The 23,417-nt window shown below is 44.6% G+C and overlaps 1 protein-coding gene across 1 annotated transcript in view; it reads right to left on the bottom strand.

Annotated features, from left to right (window-relative positions):
- Nucleotides 1–23,417, bottom strand: part of LOC308661141 (carnitine O-acetyltransferase-like) — a 45,236-nt gene that overhangs the window by 5,405 nt on the left and 16,414 nt on the right. The window contains exons 4-11 of the mRNA XM_081315932.1: nt 15,155–15,208; nt 13,429–13,594; nt 11,684–11,858; nt 8,398–8,576; nt 5,845–5,945; nt 5,184–5,303; nt 3,703–3,825; nt 1,126–1,261 (exon numbers count right to left, since the gene is read on the bottom strand). Of these exons, the coding sequence (XP_081172058.1) occupies nt 1,126–1,261; nt 3,703–3,825; nt 5,184–5,303; nt 5,845–5,945; nt 8,398–8,576; nt 11,684–11,858; nt 13,429–13,594; nt 15,155–15,208 (1,054 nt within the window). The remainder of the gene's footprint in view (nt 1–1,125; nt 1,262–3,702; nt 3,826–5,183; nt 5,304–5,844; nt 5,946–8,397; nt 8,577–11,683; nt 11,859–13,428; nt 13,595–15,154; nt 15,209–23,417) is intronic.

Below are 23,417 nucleotides of genomic sequence, written 5' to 3'. Positions count from 1 at the left end.
ACTCTTTGACACCATCAGACAGAAAGAAAAATTGTGAACAGCTGCAAACCAAAGTTTTACATTCCAAAGAAGCATTTTGAACAAGGCAGGTTAAAGCTGAAGGCTGCTTCCAAAACAATTGGCTCTGATTTGTCTGAAATGGGATAGGCCAGGGGTCGGCAACCTTAAATACTCGAAGAGCCACTTGGACCCATTTCCCAGAGGGGGAAAAAACAATGGGAACTGCAAAACTCTCTCGCACAAGCGAGGGGAAGAACTTGATTGAAGAGTTTAATTAAAAAGAAATAGAGGCTGCTGTGCATGAGTTCTCTCTCCCTCTCTCTTCTGCTCACCTGGCAAGTTGGCTTCACACTGTTCTGGACACGCTGACACACATTCTTATTGGGCTGGCTCTCCTGCTGCTTCCTGCGGAGATGCAGCAAAGGCAGGAGCCCCGCCCAATAAGTATGTCAGCTTCTCGGAGAACAGTGTGAGTTACACACACACACACACACACACACACACACACAGAGAGAGAGAGAGAGAGAGAGAGAGAGAGAGAGAGAGAGAGAAGAGAAGCGTAAGTGCCTCTCTCTGTCTCTCTGCAAATGGCTGGGAGCCGCAGGAGAAGGCTGAAAGATCCACATGCGGCTCCAGAGCCACGGGTGGCCGACCCGTGGTATAGTGTTTCCTGCTTGAGTATGGGGTTGGACCAGAAGACCTCCAAAGTCCCTTCCAACTCTGTTATTCTGTTATCATATTGGGGGGTGGGTGGGTTGTAGCTTTTCCATCTCTGAAGTTGTTTTTAAAAAACAAAAAAAACTGGATTGTCACTTCTCAAAAATGGTTTAACCAACTTTTCTGCAGTTGCAGAAGCTTGGACAGGATGATCCCTGCAATTCTTCCAGTTCCACAATTCTATTCTTCTAGGAATTATCACTGGAAGCACAAAGACACTTGACTCAATTACTATCAACCTCTTTTTGGAGAGATAACTGAATACTGACCGAGAGCCGAGTGCAGAGCTCAAGCACTCTCTCTCAGCAAGCCTACATCAAGATCCTGGGGGGACTTGATGAAGTGGGTTATCCCCACAGCCTTAAAACAAACAAACAAACAAACAAACCAAGTTGGAAAGCTGAATACCTGGCACTTCTCATCAGCCATGGCCTGGGCAAAGGCCAGCACGGCCGAGGTAGCAGAGCGTATGATTTCTGACCGGCCCTGATGAAAGCGACGAAGTGAGGCTGACTCTGCGGTGGGACACAATTGCCCGTGTGCTCTAGGAGAGGGAAAGAGGTCAGTTGTAATACACTCTTGTGTGTACCACCAGAGTTATGCCTTGTTGGTGAGAAACCCTACATCAGGGGTCTTCAAACTTGGCCCTTTTATGACTTGTGGACTTCAACTCCCAGAATTCCTCAGCCAGCGTGCCTGGCTGAGGAATTCTGGGAGTTGAAGTCCACAAGTCATAAAAGGGCCAAGTTTGAAGACCCCTGCCCTACATGGACAACTCAAAAGTGCTTTTTCAGGAGGCAACTGGACTACTTAAATCCCCCCCCCTTTGAAGACGTTTCGCTTCTCATCCAAGAAGCTTCTTCAGCTCTGACTGGATGGTGGGGAATGGAAGGATTTATACTCCTTGTAGACAGCCGGTCATTTGCATTCTTTTGGAGAGTCGGTGCTGCCACTTGGAGGCTTATCTGTGTCAATCCACCTTTTGGAGAGTCCACATTTTGGATAGAGAGGACTGACTGCTGGTTTGAAAGAGGGCTCGAAGAGGCCATCTATGTCAAAATTGAGCAGACTTCTCTCAACAGAGGGGGGGAGGGATACGACATCATCTATCTTCAGTCTACTACACAGTCCTTTCAGTAGTTCCAAGAAGGCTCCACACCCATTTGCTACTCAGGTGACCCTGAGGACATTCTCTAAAAGAATGCAAATGGCCAGCTGTCTGCGAGGAATATAAATCCTTCCATTCCCCACCATCCAGTCAGAGCAGAAGAAGCTTCTTGGATGAGAAGCGAAACATCTTCAAAGAGTGGGGGGAAGTCCAGTTGCCTCATGAAAATAGCACCTTTGGGACAAACTATGACCTGGATGACTGAGAATCTCCACAGACACCAACATGGACAAAAGCAGATCCCCCTCCCGCTTTGTTTAGTTATCACTAGCTTGGCCACCAACCTGTGGCTTTCCTTACATTAGGGGTTCCCAATCTTTTTTTTTTTATGCCCCACGCCCCTAGGTAATGTTTGGTTTTACAGGTAGTCCTCAACGTACGACCATAATAAAGGTAAAGGTAAAGGTTCCCCCGCACATGCGTGCTAGTCGTTTCCGACTCTAGGGGCCGGTGCTCATCTCCGTTTCAAAGCCGAAGAGCCAGCGCTTGTCCGAGGACGTCTCCGTGGTCATGTGGCCGGCATGACTAGACGCCAAAGGCGCACGGAACGCTGTTACCTTCCCACCGTGGTGGTCCCTATTTTACTACTTGCATTTTTACGTGCTTTCGAACTGCTAGGTGGGCAGAAGCTGGGACGAGTAACAGGCGCTCACTCTGTTACGCGGCACTCGGGATTTGATCCACCAAACTGCCGACCTTCTGATCGACAAGCTCAGTGTCCTAACCCACTGAGCCACCGCGTCCCTTTTACGACCATAATGGAGCCCCCCAAAATTCTGTTGTGAAGCGAGACAGCTGTTAAGCGAGTTTGGCTCCATCTTATGACCCTTTCTTGCCACAACTGTCAAGTGAACCCCTACAGTTGTTAAGTCAGTAACACAACTGTTAAGCGGCTTCCCCAGCGACTTTGCTCTTCAGGAGGTCGCAAAGGGTGATCCCATGACCCTTGGGACACTGCAGTCGCCGTAAGTGTGAGTCAGTTGTCAAGCATTCAAATTTTGATCCCGTGACCATGGGGGATGCTGCAATGGTCGTTAAGTGTGAAAAAAAGGTCACAGGTCACTTTTTTCACTTTCACTGTAACTTTTAAAAGTCGCGAAATGGGCTATTGTAAGTCGAGGACTACGTGTATTTTACTTAAAATGTTTTATTAGCTGCTGATCTGTCAACCAGCTCTGGGTGGCTCCCAATCAAAGTGTTCCCACCCTCTATAAAAGCAACTGACTTTTGGCTCGTTTCTAAGGGACCCAATGCCACTGTCAAGGCTGGTAACATCGGATGTTCTTGCTTTGACAACACAGGGAGATGCAGCCTTTTTCTTTCCTATGCTTTACTCTTAGAATTAGATGATACTGGGGGAGGAGGAGGAATGTGATGGGAGTTAGTTAGACATAACAATTCAGGGTCTTTTGAAAGAAGAGATGATAAGGAATGGCGGGCTGGAGAACTGGAGGGAAAGCCTGCATTTCAAACTAATTGGAGAATGTGATTTATGACTGTTAATTAAGGGAGGGAACTGTGCTTTGATACTATGTGCTCAGGGGAGGGGAATTCAGATTTCGGCTTCAACCACGTACATGCCGATGCTATGCAACTCAAATAAAGACTCTTTAAGTTAAACAGTGCCTTGAAGTTCTTAGAAGAGTTTCATCTGTCGGAACCAGGACAGCCACTCTTTCTCGCACCCCACCCCCACCCCCCGAAAATCCACCTGCAATCCATCTGCATCTAAAAAAAACAACCTTGTTTCAAGGTTGCGGACCCCACCCTCGGCCTCCCACTTCTCCAAGCATCCCTCCAAGCACCTGCCAGCTCACCTGTAATACGCCAACTGCAGCACTACTTGGACGACCGAGTCGGGACTCAAGCTTTGGTTTTTGAGAAACTCCTTTCCAAAGCCGTCATAGGTGAAACAGCGGATGTCCAGGTCACTGATCAGGCTGAACAGAGAAAGAGAGAGGCTCAGAGCTCAGGCCATGTTTGCAGATGCAGTGTCAGATGCAGTGCCAGATCCTCTCCTGCAGGCCTCGATGGGATACTTATGGCATCATCCTCTCCTGAGGCCCGCCCACCCACCATGCTCCCTGTGTCAACTGTCCAGTTGGCATTTCCAGAAAGGGAAACTCCTGAGATATGACTTTACCAAGAGTATAATACTTTACTGAATGTTTACATTGGCATAGAAGAAAGCAAAACCAGCTCTGCTTTTTCCCCTCAAAGGCTTGCTTAGGTAAACGACAGACTTCCCCACCCACCGGGTGTTTACATTGTCGAATAGTAATATTTCTGCTTGTTAGGGGAAGAGTCCACTTCTCCTTCATCCATGGCCTTGGCTTTTGGGTGCCTAGACACCATCCCTCCCCACCTTTGCATTCCATTGTCAAGATATGAGCAAAACATCTAGGTGAATCGGTCTTGACACCCTGCCCCATAGACTTTTTTTTTTTACATTTGTTTGACATTACAGTATTTTAATGAAAAGCAACCAAAGAGGGAAGTCTGCCGCCACAAAATAAAACACCAACAAATTAGGAAAACTAAAATTAACTCTTTTGGGAGATAAAGTCACCTGTCTAGAAAAAACCCCAAAGGCTATGTTTGGAAAGTTGGAAGAAAAGAGAAGAGGATGACCAACAAGATGGATGGACTCCGTTACGAGTGGCGATGGAGGCATTATAGGAAGAGCTGAAGGACCTGACTGGGGGCAGTTCATTGTGGAAAAAAATACCTATCTATATGACTGATAAGAGTCAACAATGACTTAATGGCACATAATCAATCCAATTAAAAAAAAAGTTCCAGGAGCAAGAAATAAAGGAATCAGGTATAACTTGACTTACGACCATAACTGAGCCTAAAATTTCTGTTGCCAAGTGAAACGTTTAAGTGAATTTTGCCCCGTTTTTACAACCTTTCTTGCCACAGTTGTTAAGTGAATCGCTGCAGTTGTTTTAAGTTACCAACACGGTTGTTAAGTGGATCTGGCTTCCCCATTAATTTGCTTGTCAGAAGGTCAGAAAAGGGGATCACGTGCCCCCAGGACACTGCGACAGTCATAAAGACGAGTCAGTTGCTAAGTTTCTGAATTTTGATTGCGTGGCCATGGGGATGCTTCAGGGGTTGTAAGTGTGAAAAACAGTCTCAAATCACTGTTTTTAGTGCCGCTGTAACCTTGAATGGTCACTAAATGAACCATTTGTAAGTCGAGGACTACCTGTATTTTCCACCCCTCCAGTGGGACTGACAAGGTGTGTTACCGAAAGAAGGCCACCCCGGAGCACACGCCCTGCTTACTCACACATCCAGGTTCTGCTTTGCACGCTCAAGGTCACGCTTGACCTCTGGAGTGATGGAAAAATAAAGTTTCGGGGGCAACTGTAGAGGGATCATTGGGCTGCGTGTCATGACTGGATCTTGGCTGGGGGTGGGAAAGAAAGGGAGAAAAGATGCATTATATTTAAATATTTAATCCTTTTGTTTTTAATACTGACTTTTTCTATTTTTTATAATGATTAAAGTTTTTATATATGCTTCTCCTAATTGCTGCAGGATCCCCAGAGTCGCCTTGTCACATACATACATACATACATACATACATACATACATACATACATATGTACACACACACACAGACACACACACACACACACACACACACACACATATATGATAAATAAAACTAAAACACATACCCCACACCCCTAATTAAAATATATTCTGTGTTATATGAAAACATCCCTCCAAACAGGTTCATACCGTGCACTAAGGCCTAACGTGGCTTCTTTCATCCTGCCATGAATTGACAAGTGGAATGTAGCCTCCCTTGTCACTTGGCTATTTAGTTCAGAGCTGCATCTCAAGGACTACAGTCTTAAGAAAACGTTTTGTAGCACCAGTTTGAAATCTGCCCATGGGAGTCCAGTCAGGCTATCCCCTCACATCCCCCACAGGGACATTACCAAAAGTCAAGGACGTAGTCAATGACGGTGGCAATCAGTGGCCCCTCAGCAATGGCTTGTTCATAAAGGACCCCACAGGTGCCATCTTCTCCGATAATGAACTGAAGGCCAGGGAAAAAGAACGAGTGGAAAGAAGGAACAGAAATGGTTTATTAGGCACAGAGATTATAATATTAAAAAGCTGGTTTCAGCTAGAGGAGGGGTCCCCCACTATCGGGCCCTGGCCAGTTCGTTAAGTGGTTTGCGCCGGCCCACTGCTTGCACAGGCCAATTCCCCTCCCCCCCAACAAGGCCACCAAGCCATAAGGTTGGGGACCGCTGAGCTAGAGGATTCTCTCCAGTCTTTTTTTTATTTTGGATTATGAAAAGCAGAATAAAATAACGTATATTCCCAAATACAATTTTTAAATGTATTCCTTACTTGTCAGTTTCTGACTGCATACAGCCTAAGTTATTGTGTGTTAGGTAGCCATATAGCTTTCTTAAATCATATTTAAAAAAAACAAAAAAACCCACACATGCCATTAAATAAGAGTTCAGCACAGCACCCGGGCCTAGCCTCGTTCTGTTCGTATCAAGAGAAATGGACAAAAATCTAAATGCTTACTTTTTAATCTAGGATTTGGCCTGCAGAAGCTGACCCATCTCTTTAAAAAATAATTCTAAAAATGATCAAAACGATTATGATGTAAGCAAAACTTGGAAGCTTTTTCAGATGCTTCCTTCTTAAATCTCAGATGAAGTGGCACAATATTCATTACCTAGGTTGATTACCTAGGTAGGACATAGAATAATGGAGTTGGAAGGGACCTCGGTGTTGTGATTCCGTGCCAGCCTGTGATCCCAACAAGATCACAGGAGGAGGAGGAGGGGTTTGGAGAGCCATCAGAGTCGAAGGGAGGTTCTGATGCATTACAAGACTCACAATCAGAGGAAGAGCCTGGCCCCTCCAATCATGTTCCGGATGAGGCTCAGCTGTGCGGGGAAGATGAGTCAGACTCTGAAGACTCACAGATGGACGTCATTATAGACGCTCGTAATAGGAGGCAGTTAACTAGAGCAGGTCAGAGGAAGACTATATGGCAACTCAGCCAAAGGAGTAGAAGGCATTGAGAAGCCATGCCTTGGGGCTGCTTAATAAAGAGGAAAGGTGTGGGCAGTGCTGGTTGCTGAAGGCAATCGTTTGTAAAAGAACTTCAAGGGAATCATGGTCTGTTTGTTTTATTGGTGCACTTCTTGTTTAATTCCTGCTCTGTTTTGCTGTTGGAACCAATTATTCGCTGGGAAAGCATTCTGTTGTTTTTTTGAGGTCATAAGTATAAGGACTGTAGATAAATAAAAAGGGTTGTTTTTTCCAGCCTACTGGTAAAAAGGGGTTGTTCTTGTGACGCAACAAGAACGGTCGTAGGCTGGGATAGAACACTCGGAGGTCTTCTAGTCCAACCATCTGCTCAGGCAGGAGACCTGATATTATTTCAGACAAATGGGTGTCCAAGCTCTTTTTGAAAGCCTTCAGTGATGGAGCACCCACAACTTCTAAAGGCAAATTATTCCATTAGTTAATTGCTTTCACCGCTAGGTTGCTTCTCTCCTTGGTTAGTTTCCAATCATTGTTTCTTGTCTGTAAGAAACAGTGCTTTGAAAAATAGTTCGACCCCATCGTCTTTGTAGGAGTCCCTCAAATATTGGAACAGTGGTATCAGGTCCCCTTTAATCCTTCTTTCTATTAGACTAGACCAGACATGTCAAACACAAGGCACGGGGGCTGGATCCGGCCCGCGAAGTGGTTTCATGTGGCCCGCGAAGCCATCCTGGAAACAGTGAGGGAACGGCCCCCACTGCCTTCACCCTGGCCCAGAGACCCTCCTTCTGCCAGAGACCCTCATATCTGTCCCACTCCTGCCCAGGCCCCCATAGGCACCCTTGATGCGAATGATGTAGAGCTGGCCACGCCCACCCAGTAGGCCATACACACTCTAGCCACGCCCACCCAGTAGGCCATGCCTACCCTGGCCATACCCACCCGGCCCCCTGAGGGCAACTGCAATGCTGATGCAGCCCTCAATGAAATTGAGTTTGACACCCCTGGACTATACATACCTAATTCCTGTAACCGTTTTTCCTACATTTTAGCCTCCAGCTCCCTAATCAGTTTTGTTGCTCTTCTCTGCACTTTTTCCAGAGTCTTGACATCTTTTTTGTAATTGTAGTGACCAAAGTGTGGTCTTACTAAGGCTTTGTAAAGCGGTACTAGAACTTCATGTGATCTTGATTCTGTCCCTCTATTGATGTAGCCTAGGACTGCATTGGCTTTTTTGGTTGCTGCTGCAGCACACTGCTGGCTCATATTTAAGTGATTGTCCACTAGGATTCCGAGATCCTTCTCACAGTTACTGGCATTAAGCCCAGTTTCACCTACTCAAAAGTTTGTTCACTTGGTTTTTCTTACCTAAGTGTAGAACCTTACTTTTATTTATTAGCGTACAATTGAGGATCCCATTTCTTTAAGCTTCCAAACTGAAACCTAATTCATGTCCGGCTTTTTATTCTCACCTGCAGCGTCTTGTCAAACCAGCGATTGCCGCTGTTGGAATAGCTCCCTCCACCATGCAGCATTTGAGCTGCCAAACGGCTTTGGGCGTGAGTGTCGGACACCTTCAGGATAGGGGCGTCCAGGCAGACAGTGAAGAGGCTACGTTGGATCGTCAGAGCTGATTCCTGGTTCAGCTTGTCTGGAATAAGAAATGCCAGATTTAATTCCTGACATGGCTGTGTTAACACAGGACAAAGCTCAAACTCATTCTCTGGAGTGGTGTCAGACAAGGGGTTGCAACTTGAAAATAATTTAACCTGACTTCGTTCTTTTTTTTTCATTTACATCTAGTTAAAATTAAACTAAACTGACCATATAGTTACTATGACTACTCTCCCATCAAACAACAACAACAATAATAATAATAAATTGGGAGGGACCTTGGAGGTCATCTAATCCAACCCCCTGCTCAGGCAAGAAACCCTATACCATTTCATCTAACTGTCAGGAAATTTCTCCTTAGTTCTAGGTTGCTTCTCTCTTTGGTTAGTTTCCATCCATGCCTTCTTGTCCTGCCTTCAGGTGCTTTGGAGAATAGCTTGAGATACTGGAACACTGCTATCATGTCACCCCTCATCCTTCTCTTCATTAGACTAGACATACCCAATTGTTTTAGCCTCCAGTCTCTTGATCATCTTTGTTGCTCTTCTCTGTACTCTTTCTAGTCTCAACGTCTTTTTTACATCGTGGTGACCAAAACTGGATGCAGTATTCCAAATGTAGCCTTACCAAGGCGCTGTAAGGTGGTATTAACAATTCACATGATCTTGATTCTCTCCCTCTAGTTAATGCAGCTTAGCACTGTGTTGGCTTTTTTGACAGCTGCAGCACATGGCTGGCACATATTTAAGTGATTGTCCACTAGGACTGTGAGATCCCTCTCACACTTGCTACTATTGAGCAAGGTACCACCTATACTATAACTGTGCATTTGGTTTTTCGTGCCTAAATATTTAATCCTGTTTCCTTTCCTTAAAAATAGATGGTCCTTGATTTATGACTGATGGCTTAATAATTGTTCAAAGTTCTGATGAACCTACCTGTGGGTATTTATGACCTGGAGTCAAAGATACCTCCCGGTTAGACTACTGCAACGCTCTCTACATGGGGCTGCCCTTGAGGACCACTCGGAGGCTTCAGCTGGTGCAGAATGCGGCCGCGCGAGTTGTGATGGGGGTCTCCCGATACTCCCATGTAACACCTCTACTCCGCGAGCTGCATTGGCTTCCGGTTGCCCTCTGGGTGAGATTCAAGGTGCTGGTGATGACCTATAAAGCCCTAAATGGCTTGGGTCCGGACTATCTAAGGGAACACCTGCTGCCGGCATCAACTTCCCATCGTCCTGTGCGCTCCCATAGGGAGGGCCTCCTTAGGGTGCCGCCGGTCAGGGAATGCCGGCAGGTGATCCCCAGAGGGAGGGCATTCTCTGTGGGCGCGCCTGCCCTTTGGAATGATTTACCTGTGGAACTCCGGACTGCCCCCGACCTGCGCTCGTTTCGCCGGGACCTGAAAACCTGGCTTTTCGATTTATCCGGCCTGGACTGAGGGGGGGTTTTATTTTTAAATTTTAAGATTGTTTTATTGTTGGGCTATTATTAATTTAATTCTTTTTAATTCTATTTTTATCTTAATTTATATTGTCTTTTAAATATTGCCCTGTAAACCGCCCTGAGTCCTTCGGGAATAGGGCGGTATAGAAAACTAAATAAATAAATAAATAAATAAATAAATAAATAAATAAATAAATAAATAAATAAATAAATAAAAATACCACGGTCAGCCCCACCAACTGTAGTCACATGGCTGCACTTGGGTGGCTTGGCAACTGGGCCCCATTTATTTCTATTTGCAGCGTCACACGGTCACATGACCACATTTTACAGTGTTTTTGCCCAAATCCAGCATTCACTTCCTGTTTTCAGCAAAACTGTATCATAGCAAATCACTGGTTCACTTAATGTCTGTGGTGATTCACTTAACTGCCACAAAAAAAATGCCGTAAAAGTGGATTGGCCATGGGACTGGCCCATTTTATGACTGTCGTGAATTACCACTGTGATTGGCAAGTTTCATTAGGATCATAACTCGAGGACTACCTATATACTGTAGTTATCCTAATCTCTTTAACCAAGGCCTAACCGAGCAAACCAACCTAAATTTTGCAGGTACTGAAAGACAGTTGGGTAACTTGCTTGTCCCCTTGCAGTCAGAAGGCTGGAAAGATGTGGAAACCCCTTTCGCAAAATCTGTTCAATAAAACTTTTAACGTGAAAAGAAATCATTGTTTTCTGCTCAGGGATCTAATTGGATTTCATGTGGCTGGTGCTCTTCCTCTGAGTTAGCATTGTATTTCTTAAAGCAGGGGTGGGGAACCATGGCCCTTTTATGACTTGTGGACTTCAACTCCCAGCATTCCTGAGCTCAAGAATTCTGGGAGTTGAAGTCCACAAGTCATAAAACGTTCTCCACCTGTCTTAAAGAGCCAGCCACTACAGTTCCAAAGGGGAAGTGGGGAATTCTGGGAGCTGGAAGTCCAAACACCTTAAAGCTGCCAAGGTTGAAAAACACTGAGTACAGGTAGTCCTTGACTTACCACAATTAAACCCAAAATTTCTGTCGCTAAGTGAGACATTTGCTAAGTGACTTTTGCCCCAGTTTTTCTTTTGCCACAGTCATTAAGTGAATCATTACAGTTGTTACGTTAGTGAGCCGGCTGTTAAGGGACTCTGGCTTCCCCCTTGACTCTGCTTGTCAAAAGGTCGCAAAAAGATGACTGCAACCGTCATAAATACGAACCATTTGTCAAGCATCCAAATTTTGATCATGTGACCACGGGAACGCTACAGCAGTCATAAGTGTGAAGAATGGTCATAAGTCGGGGTTTTTCCAGTGCCGTTGTAACCTTGAACGGTCACTAAACAAACGGTTGCTAAGTCAAGGACTACCTGTATCAAGTTAAAGAAGGCGGTAGAGTAGGTATTTAAATGCACCCCTGAAATAGATTTAAAAGAAGCCATTTGTTTACATCTGGATCCGGTCTCTGTTGAATGGCATGAAAATAAATTTAGGAGCAGTCTGAAAGTCGATCTTGAGAAGCAGCAGGGGTCCCCTTCACTCAAAATGGAGAATGAACAGCCATCTAACATGGATCCTTTAATCTGGATTCCTGCATGGAGCAGCCTCTTTCTATAGGATCAAAGGCCCGTACTAGTTCATCCTTCTGGCCTTCGAAACCTGGCTTCCCACCTTTCATGAGCGTAGTGAAAGCCTCTCCCCAGGTATGTCGATGGTCGCTGGTGAGGATCCCCAAGGGCTCTTTATCCAACTTCCAAGAAAAAGAGCGGATTTTTAGGAGCTGCAAATAGAGCTGGTCAATGGTCAGGGGCGTCCCGTCACTGTTGTATACTTCAAGCCGGAAGAACTGAGAAAGGAACAAAGAAGCAAGAGAAGTGAGGGGAACCCCGTTCACATCAAGGAGCTGTGCACTTCTGGTTTCACTGAGCCAGTCCCCAAATGTTTTGGGGTTCACACCCTTCCAGGAACTAGTATGACCCTCTGTTCTGTTTCAAGCAACTGCTTTTGCTATGATTCAGACAGTTAAAACTCCACGGAAAGGATTATATGCAGATTATTTAATTCATCAGGCATTCTCTAAACATTAACTCACAGTTACTGCAGAGATTCTTCTGAAATACATTTCATATTCTGATCCCATACACGTGGTGTAAAAAAAGAGGTAATTTTCCTCATGTTCAAAGGAGCAAAGCCCCGTGACTTTCGTGGCTGCAATTCATTACATTACATGCAGCTCAGCACGTATGCAGGAAACCCCCGGTATCCAAACGGAAGTCTTTCCCAGTGGCCAATCCGAAACATAGAAGTGACCAAGTAACTTAAAACTATGTTACCCAGAAGGCTATCCCTTACAGGGACAGTTCTCACTCCTAAAATAGCTACTTGCTCTAACCAGCACACCCTCTATCCTCAAAAGGCACTGAGTGGTGCTACAGGTAGTCCTTGACTTATGACCATTTATTTAGCAACTGGGAAAAAACAACTTATGACCGGCCCTTGTGCTTATAACTGTCGCATCATCCCTGCAGTCATGTAATGATATGATTTGGCTGCTTGCCAAATGTACATTTATGATGGTCATGATGTGGACATGTGACCACCATTTGCATCTTTCCCAGCTGGCTTCCGACAAGCAGAGCCAAAGGGGAAGCAGGCAGGGAAGGTCATAAGTCACCGGTGACATGATATCTCACTTAACGGCCACAACAAACAGGTCATAAAGTTAGGTACTGTCATGTGATGCCTCACTTAATGACTGCACCAATTAAACAAGGAATTTTCTAGTCTCTCGCGCGATTGTAAGTCAAGGACTACTTGTATCCTTCCTCTAAGGCAGAGGCCTCCAAACCTGGCAACTTTAAGACTTCTGGACTTTCAACTCAGCAATTCAGTCAGCAGGACTGGCTGAGGAATTCTGGGAGTTGGTCCACAAGTTTTAAAATTGCCAGGTTTGGAGACATTTAGTCTAAGGTCATCCACCAGAGTGGTTTCTGAAAGGAGAGGGGTCCACACAGAAGCTTCATATTCCTGGACCTTAGCACATTGCCTCCAATCCTATATCCATGATATGCCGTACCGAAGCATTGGATTTACATACCACTCCTCGTTTGGGAGCTTAAGGGAGCATCCAAACTGCTCTCCATGTTATCCACAAACAATTCTATGGGGTACAGTGAGAGCATGATTGATCCAAAGTAATCCAGGGGATTCCCGTGGTTGAAGGGGGATTAGAATCTGGGTGGCTCCAAATATGTGTCAATACCTGAACTATACCATCACACTTTAAAAATATTAAAATAGTATTTTGTCTCTTTTTTATATAGCAGCAGAGTAGTATGGGGTCTTATATTCAGGCCCCAAGAACTACTCTCAACATATCCAGGGACCAATGGCTGGGCCAAGATGAAGGTATTTACCTGGAAGTTGCGAACAACAGTAATATAATTTGGGGGGTTCCGTCCAGGTGGAGGCAGTAAAATAGAGTCATGTTTTCGTCCAGGGAGCCGGCAAGAGGCAAAGAGGCGAGAATAGCAATCCATGCTGAGCGGGTGGCTGTGGGAATACTCAACTAGCAGGGTCTGGCTGCCATGGGGATAGAAAGAAAAAAGGTAAGCAAATCAGCATTCTTTCAATTTCGGTCCATAAGAAAGCTGTGGGCATCTTTACATATGAATTTCTGATAGTCCTTTGTCCTATTTTTCATTCAGGCAGGCCTTCGGATTCAATTTCCCCCCTTTGAAGGAGATTGGCTGAAAAGTATGGAGCGGTCCAAAGTCTATACAGATGGTGAAAAGAGTGCAGAGAAGAGCAACAAAGATGATTTGGGAGCTAGAGACTAAAACATATGGAGAACGGTTGCAGGAATTGGGTACGTCTAGTCTAGTGAAAAGAAGGACTAGGGATGACATGATAGTGTTCCAATATTTAGGGGCTGCCACAAAGAAGAAAAGAATCAATCTATTCTCCCAAATACCTGAAGGCAGCACAAGAAACAATGGATAGAAACTAATCAAGGAGAGAAGCAAGCTGGAATTAAGGAGAAACTTCCTAACCGTGAGGACAATTAACCAGTGGAACAGCTTTGCCTTCAGAGGTTATGGGAGCTCCATCACTGGAGGGTTTTAAAAAGAGATTGGACAACCATTTGTCTGAAATAGTATAGTCTCCTGCTTGAGCAAGGGGTTGGACTGGAAGACCTCCAAGTTCCCTTCTAGCTCTGTCATTCTGGGTCGAATAAAATGAATGAGTCCCCCAGAGAGCTTCGGAGACTTAAGAGGGGAACAAGAACCCAGATCTCCCCACTTCTAGCCTAGCACCTTCACCAAATGATGCTTTATTGTTGTTGTTGTTGTAAGTTGCGAAGTCATGTCCGACCCATCGTGACCCCATGGACAAGGTTCCTCCAGGCCTTCCTGTCCTCTACCATCTTCTGGAGTCCATTTAGGCCAGACATGTCAAACACAAGGCCCGGGGGCCAGATCCGGCCTGCAAAGTGGTTTCATGTGGCCTGCGAAGCCATCCTGGAAACAGTAAGGGAATGGCCCCCAATGCCTTGGCCCTGGCCCAGAGACCCTCCTTCTGCCAGAGACCCTCAGATCTCTCCCACTCCTTCCCAGGTCCCCATAGGCACCCTTGATGCAAACAATGTAGAGTTGGACACACCCACACAGTAGGCCATACGCACTAGCCACGCCCACCCAGTAGGCCACGCCCACCCAGTCCATACCCACCCGGCCCCCTGAGGGCAACCGCAATGCTGATGTGGCCCTCAATGAAATTGAGTTTGACACCCCTGATTTAGGCTCACGCCTACTGCTTCAATCATGCTGTAAGCACAGCCCAACTATGGTGCTCCTCAACGGAAGCAAAACTCTTTGACACCATCAGACAGAAACAAAAATGACATCCACCCAGAAGAAGCAACAGTCATGGAACCCAGTGTCTTGTCTTCGGACCCAAATGCTACCTTTGACCCATTCAGGGTTTTCCAAGGGGGATCCCATGTTCTTCCCTGGCAGAATGACCCATTTCTTCTTCCCACTTCCACTGGAAATAGAATTTGTCCTCCAGATTTGCCCAGTGGGTTTCAATCCCCATGAACACCCCTATACCTGGCCAGTAGATCCAAAGGAACCTACTCACCGGTCAATCTTTGCCTTGAAATCCAGCACACCCGCAATGAGCTTGGCTGCAAATCTGTGCGAGGGTGAGAAGGCAGGAGAAATGGAAAAAACAGGTTAGTATCACTTTATAATGCCTCGGTAAGACCACACTTGGAATACTGCATCCAATTTTGGTCGCCACAATATAAAAAAGATGTTGTGAGTCTGGAAAAAGTGCAGAGAAGAACAACATAGATGATTAGGGAGCTGGAGGCTAAAATATAAGAGGAATGATTGCAGGAATTGGGGTATGTGTGCTCTAGCAAAAAGAAGGACTAGGGGTCCTTCATGACAGCAGTACTCCGGTATTTGAGGGGCTGCCACAAAGAAGAGGGGGTCAACCTATTCTCTAGAGCACCTGAAGGCAGGACAAGAAACAATGGTTGGAAACTAACCAAGAGGAGAAGCAATGCACAACTAAGAAGAAATTTCTTAACGGTGAGAGCAATTAACCAATGGAATAACTTGCCTTCAGAAGTTGTGGGTGCTCCATCACTGAAGGTTTTCAAAAAGAGACTGGACACCTATTTGTCTGAAATGATATTGGGTCTCCTGCTTGAGCAGGGGGTTGGACTAGAAGACCTCCGAGGTCCCTTCCAACTGTTATTCTGTTAAATTAAAAGCTGCAGAGTCCACAAGTCCCTCCCTTCCACCTGTTATAATCCATGCAATAGAGGGCACTCTTTCCTCCCACTAACCTGCAACTAACCCCACAATCATTGAGACTTCTTGAATCCCAGAACTACCACTTTCCACATGCACGGAGACATGGTATCCATGAATTGTATTAAAGAGGAAGCCACCACTGGCTGAGTTTTCATAGTAAGCCAGAATATCATTTGGTTGCTTTCTGCTTAGCATGTTGTCTAAGCAGGCGTTAGCAGTTAGCACAATGTGTGAACCATTTGCTGGCAGAACTCAACATCCAACCACAATTGAGCCTGAAGTTCACGTAGCTAAACAAGGCAGTTGCTAAGCGCATCATATGGTCATTAAGCAAATGACTTCCCTCATTGTCGGAAGCTGGATGGGAAGTTTACAACTGGTGATCCCATGGCATGCAATACATGCAATTACCGAGTGCCCAAATTCTGATCACATGACCACGGAGATGCAGCAGTGGTCACGACTGTGAAAGCTGGTCACACGTCACTTTTTTCAGTGCTGTGGAAACTTCAAATAGTCACCAAACACATGGATTACCTGTGATGGATTTCTAACAGATGACTTTTAAAGTACCAAACACCAAGATCATTAAATGAACCAATGTTTGCTACGGGCCGGTTTTGTGAAAAAGCAGAAGTAAATGCCCCCCGCCCCCCCCCTTTTTTTTTTTTTGCAAAACCATAGTAAAACATAGCCTTGTGAATGAAGGACACTGCAGATGGCCGTAAATGCCGGTGGGTCCAAAGTGATTTGATTTGATTTGATTAAATTTATATGCCGCCCTTCTCCCTAAGGACTCAGGGCGGCTCACAACCATAAAAATTAAAAAACATAAAGTAAAAAATTTAAAAAAGTATTAAACAATAGATGCAATAAATACAAGACAATTTAACCCAGTAAAAAGCCTAATTAAAAACCGTAGTCAGTCCAGGCCCGCTTGTTGGAACAACCAGGTCTTCAGGTCACGGCGGAAGGACCGAAGGTCAGGGGCCGTCCGCAGCTCCGGGGGCAATTCATTCCAGAGGGTCGGCACGCCCACAGAGAAGGCTCTCCCCCTGGGGGTCGCCAGCTGGCATTGCCTGGCCGACGGCACCCTGAGGAGGCCGACTCTGTGGGAGCGAACCGGGCGATGGGAGGTTGACAATGGCAGCAGGTGGTCTCGCAAGTACCCTGGGCCTAAGCCATGTAGGGCTTGAATCGCACTCAGAGGGTAACCAGATGCCAATGCAGCTTGCGCAGGAGTGGTGTAACATGGGAGTAACGAGATACTCTCATAAGCACCCGCGCGGTTGCATTTTGCACCAGTTGAAGTGCGGTCACGTGACCACAAAAGAGGGTGGGGAGGGGCCACCGAAATTTTCAAATCTGGGTCCTAAGTAGTAGCTATGGGGAAGGCGTCTATTGTAACTTTGAATGTTTACTAAGCAACCAGTCGTTAAGTCGGGAGCTATCTGTACGGCAATGCTTTGCAACCACGGCTGACTAGAGAATTCTGGGAGTTGAAGTCCACACAGCTCAAAGTTGCCAAGATTGAAAAAAGGACTGCTATATTGGGAATGGAAACAGGAGAGGATTTACATCATTTTATTCAGTTGGTTGATTATACTTTTCAAGATACCTTAACGGAATCTTGCCGCTGTTCTTCTGCCTCGTGTTTGTTACCAATGCCCAAACAGATATCCAAGCTTTTGTGAGGAAAAAGCTATTTTTTCGCATATTACAAATCTTAATCAGGCAGATCTGGTGATTTAGTTAAAAAAAAAAAAGAGGCAAGAGGACTATAATGGCAATGCAGGAAGACCATTGTTATTGCGAGGAGTTGGTGACATATTTTGATTTCCCCTTCATATTAAGAAAAATCTAGAAGGTTAGATCTCATTCTGACCTAGCCTGCTTGTTTTTCACTCTTGGCTGCTGAATAAAGGTGTGTGTGTGTGTGTGTGTGTGTGTGTGTGTGTGTGTGTGTGTGTGTGTAAACATCATGTACCTTCAAAGCTGTGAAAGTCTCAGGCTTTCAATTCCCACCTGGAGCCAGGTGCCAGCCAGTCTTGCAGTCTCCTGACCATAGCAGAGCCATGACATCATGGTGACAGGTTGTGATAAAAATGGTGGGGGCTGTGTTGTTTGTGGGGAGTTTCTGCAAGGAACCTAACATTACATACTGTGCAAACTGGCTGCCCATAAATAATAATAATAAAAAAAAAACCCTCTGGGTTTGTTATTAAGGAGCTCCTGGCAGTTTTTAAGTCATAGGTAGTACTCGACTTACGACCACAATTGTTGCTAAGTGAACAGTTTGTGACGTGAGTTTTGCCCCATTTTACGACCTTTCTTGCCACAGCTGTTGAGTGAATCACTGCCGTTGTTAAGTTAGTCACACACGTTTGTTAAATGAATCTGGCCTCCCCATTGGCTATGCTTGCCAGAAGGTTGCCAAAGAGGATCACGTGACCCCCGAGACATTGCAACCGTCATAAATGTGAGCCAGTTGCCAAGCATCCAAATTTTGATCACGTGACCTTGGAGATGCTGCAACACAGTTGTAGGTCATAGGTCACTTTTCCCCCCTGCTATTGTAACTTTGAATGGTCACTAAATGAACTGTTGGAAGTCGAGGACTACCTGAACTATGTAATTTGGAAACCCATTTTTTTTTTTAAAAAAAATCTCTGTTGTTGTTTTGATTAAGGAGCCCCTGGTAGTTTGTAAGAGTTTTGAGTGTTATTTTGCTTGACACGTACGCTTTTTATATTATGCCTTTCAATCTGTTTCTTTTAGCTTAAATAAAGCCTAAAATCTCTTTATTTACTGGTGGGCTTAATGTCTCTGGATCCAAAACAACTCATTGCCTAGGCACCCGATCACTGCCCCAAGACTTGGAAAAAGCAAGGACTAAAAGACACAAAAGCTACACGGCAAGGCCAACAGAGAACACAGCTACAGCGCTGTGTTGTACAGGGAGTCCTTGACTTACAACAGTTCATTCAATGACCATTTGAAGTTAAAAAATGCAACTGTGACCATTTTTCACACTTATGACCACTGCAGCATCCCCATGGTTACATGATCAAAATTCAGATGCTTGGCAAGTGGTTCATATTTATGACGGTCGCAGTGTCCCGGGATCATGTGATTACTTTTTTCAACCTCCTGGCAAGCAAAGTTGTCAGATTTGCTTAATAACCAGATTATTAACTGTAGCGATTCACTTAACAACTGTGGCAAGGGATGTCGTAAAATGGGTCAAAACTCACATAACAAATGTCTCACTTAGCAACGGAAATGTTGGGCTCAATTGTGGTCATAAGTTGAGGACTACCTGTGCATCAGTCACCCCCTTCTGGTGCTCGCAATTGTAGAAATTAGAATTTAAATCAAGAATATCTGTAAGGGATCAGACTAACCTAAACAGTACAATTTCACTTCCTCCATATTGTCCTACGGACTATTTCATAATAGAAAATGATTTAGCAATGCAGTTTAAAGCCCAACTAAATAAAACAAGAGGACAGTACAGACCTGCCAATTCTTTTAAAATTTAGAAACCTTGAATTAAAGTACCCTATTAACAATGTTTGATCATTTACCAAAGGTAGTAGAAAGGTTGGGGAAAGATTTAATGTTGCTTTTTAGTAAAACTGATTTTCAAAATCTAATTATCTTTTTTGGTTTTGTTAAAAAAAACACCAAGAGAGAGAAGTTTGATTCGTATTTCAGTCCTTTCTTGTCACAATCAGAATTTTCTTATTACTACTTATTATTTTTTATGGAATAGATAACACCTCTTTTCATGAAAAGATACATAGACAGGTCATGTTTAAACTCCATAATGACGAACCATGATGTTACTTGATAAAGTATATAGGGAAAGCCACATTTCTGGTTACGAGTTTGCTTTCATAATTTTACTATGTTGCCAACAATTGCCAATTCTAAAAAGGAAACAAATCCAATTAGAGTCCTTTATAAAGAAAAAAAAAGAAGGAAAAAAAAGGGGGCACCCGGACTTGAACCAGGGACCTCTTGATCTGCAGTCAAATGCTCTACCACTGAGCTATACCCCCAGCACTTCCTACATTCCTCCAGGAAGTTTACTCATGTCACCTATTTGCCTACCACAAACAAAATGGGAGTTTTAAGCCTTCCTCCCAAAGCAAACTCCTCCTCTTCCAGCTGTCAGCCCAGAGAGAACTTTCTGCATATTCATTCACCTTGCAAAGTTTTTAGACCATGGAGGAAAGAAAACGGCTGCCAACTCTTGACTTTTTAAAGAAGCCATTCAAGGAAAAAGAGGCCATCGAGTACAGGGCACACGAGGTAGTGTATATTGCTTCCGGGGTCAAAGGTAAAAGCAGTGTAAAAGGAACATGAGTAGAAGCATAAAACTGAGGACTTTTTTGGGCATCTGTTGTCCATGATGGTTAGGATAACAATGGCTCTTTTGATGTGATCCAGCAGGATTCTTTTCGTGTTCCCAACCAAGAACATTTGGAGGCTTGGGAGGACTAGAAACAGACATTTGTTTAATCAACTCTTCTTCCCCCAATCAGGAAAGGGAGGGCACCTAGACACCATAATTATAGGTAATCCTCGACTTACAACCGTTCATTTAGTCACCGCTCAAAGTGACAAAGGCACTGGGAAAAAGTGACTTATGACCCATTTTTCACACTTACGACCACTGCAGCATCCCCGTGATCCTGAGACCAGAACTCAGATGCTTGGCAACTGACTCATATTTATGACGGTCGCAATGTCCTGGGGTCACGTGATCATCCCCTTTTGTGATTTTCTGACCAGCAGTGTCAATAGGGAAGCCAGATTCACTTAACAACCATGTGACTAACTGAAGAACACTTAACCACCATGGCAAGACAAGTCGCAAAATGGGGCAAACCTCACTTAACAAATGTCTCCCTGAGCAACAGAAAATTTGGGCTCAATTGTGGTCGTAAGTCAAGGACCACCTATACTTAAAACTCTGAACTATCCTACCTCTAATAACTTTATTTAAAAGGATTGTCTCAACATCTCCTCTTCTACGTTTCCAGATGGTTTTTACATATTATCCATCTACGAATAGGCAACTCCGGTAGTCCTTGACTTACAACCAATCATTTAGCAGTGACTGACAACTGGTCCTCACACTTACAATCATTGCAGCATCCCCATGGTCATGTGATCAAAATTTGGGCGCTTGGCAACCAGCATTTATTTACAGTGGTTGCAGCATCCAGGGGTCATGTAATCACCATTTACGACCTTCCAATATGGCTTCTGACAAGTAAAATCAATGGAGCAAACCAGATTCATTAATGACCACATGATTCCCTTAAGAGATGCAGTGATTCACTTAACAACCATGTCAAAAAATGATTTAATAACTGCCCTGCTTAGAAATGGAATCTCTGGTCCCAATTCTCAATTCATGATTACCTGTATTTGAATATTTTGTGTCATCCACGCTTATTCTCATAATAATAATAATTCCTTCAAGCTTTCAGAAGAAGTTATTTCTTCCTAGAAATAATCCACTGTGTGTCTTTGAGGACTTAAAAATACAGATTGCTTGGGAAAATAAAACAAAAAGAGGGGGCACCCGGACTTGAACCAGGGACCTCTTGATCTGCAGTCAAATGCTCTACCACTGAGCTATACCCCCAGCACACAGATTAACCTCCCTTAATATCTAGTTATGGATAGTGGTTTCACTGCATAGTTTTCTCCCATAAATTAATGACATGGCAGGAAGAGGATGTGTTACATTTCTGGTAGCCAAAAATGAGAAGGAGTCTGGTAACCATTTCAAGCCTAGCAAATTTTATTACAAGGCATAAATCTCTGCAAACTGAAGGTCACTTCATCAAATGTGTGGCAGTGGGTTTTAAAACTCCTAGGACATTCAATTATAGATAACTCAGGTAGCAGTTTTGGAACAAAGAAACACAATTGAGCGGGAGGTTAGTGAACTCATATCTATCAAGAGGTCAGGCTATCTCAGAAGGTTTCAACAAACACAATGGGATTTTAACTAAATTACAGTTGTTAACTGACAGGCTACCTGTATCTCCCCTTCCCCATCCCAAACCTTCGTTTGCATAATGATCCAAGCCTCTTGATGGAGTGTCCTGCAGCTCTCAAAAGAGTAGGCCTTATAATTATATCAGTCTGAAAAGGTGCCCTAAGACCAGTATTTTCCAAACTTGAACAACTTTAAGATGTGTGAAGTTCAACTCCCAGAATTTCCCAGCCAGGGCGAAACACCAAGTTTAAAAAAAAAAAAGAAGACATGTGGGAGTTAAAAGTCCACACATCTTAAAAGTTGCCAAGTTTGAAAAACACTCTGATTTATCAAAGTATGAGTAAAAAAGGTAAAGGTTCCCCCATATGTGCGTGCTAGTCGTTTCTGACTCTAGGGGCCGGTGCTCATCTCCGTTTCAAAGCCGAAGAGCCAGCGCTTGCCCGAGGACGTCTCCGTGGTCATGTGGCCGGCATAACTACATGCCAAAGGCGCACGGAACGCTGTTACCTTCCCACCGTAGTGGTCCCTATTTTTCTACTTGCATTTTTTATGTGCTTTCAAACTGCTAGGTTGGCAGAAGCTGGGACGCGTAACAGGCGCTCACTCTGCTACGCAGCACTCGGGATTCACGAGTACCAGTTTCCAAATAGGGCACCCAGGATTGCACGACCCCTTTTGTTGGAAGAGGGGTCGTCTCCGTGTTATTCTGGGATGCAATCTGGAGCACAGTCAGAATGGCCACAGTTTCTTCACAATTAGCTCTGAAAATAGAGCCTAACTTTTCACGGTTGGAAAGCGCAGCATAGTAAGCAAACTTTCCTTCCTGGAATCGAGACGATCACCAAGAGAAGGAAGCAAGAAGCTCTCGACTCTCCAGGTGATGCTGGAATTACACATAACCTGCAAGCAACTTCGTGGACAGTGAGCACCACCAAAAGATGGAACTCATCAGCATCGGAGAATAGCATTTTCCATCCTGGTCATAAGGAAAGAAGATAATTCTTTGACAATGCTCAAAGAGGGGGACTTGGAAGGACCTGGCCCGCCTGCTTAGGGAGGAACCTTTTAATCTTCTGTCAGATTTCTCCACAGTACCGTGAAACATAAAAACGTTTTCCAGGCCTCCTGTCACTCTGCAGAAAGAGCAGCGAGGAGGAGGAAGAGGTCCAAGTCTTTTCAAGGTTGAGTCTTCCCTTCATCCTCTTGGTTTAGAACTGGAAGAAATCCGGGATCTCATCCTGCACTAGGAAGGATTGCAAAATGCTTCCTCTAATTTAGCATCAACTTTCCTCCTCCCTTGGAGAGCTCAAGGAGAATTCTGGAGGGATATCCAGGGGGGTTAAAAATAAGTCTCCCCACCCCACTCCAACCTAGTTTAAATGATCTTCGATCTTTTAAAGCAAAGGAGCCCATTCTTGTTCATCTGCATGGATGGGAAAAATGCATTTCACAACACACTCCCTGTTGTTGAAGCTCCTCCAGATTGCACCATCTACCAACCTTCAGACCCAAAGATTTAAATTAGACAAGATATTCCTTCTTCTCCAAAAAGGGG

This window comes from Vipera berus (assembly GCF_964194415.1).
Source record: "Vipera berus genome assembly, chromosome: 2".
In the NCBI taxonomy this organism is placed as follows: Eukaryota; Metazoa; Chordata; class Lepidosauria; order Squamata; family Viperidae; genus Vipera; species Vipera berus.
Note: the sequence above shows the minus strand (reverse complement) of the source record. Positions and strands in the feature narration are given on the sequence as shown.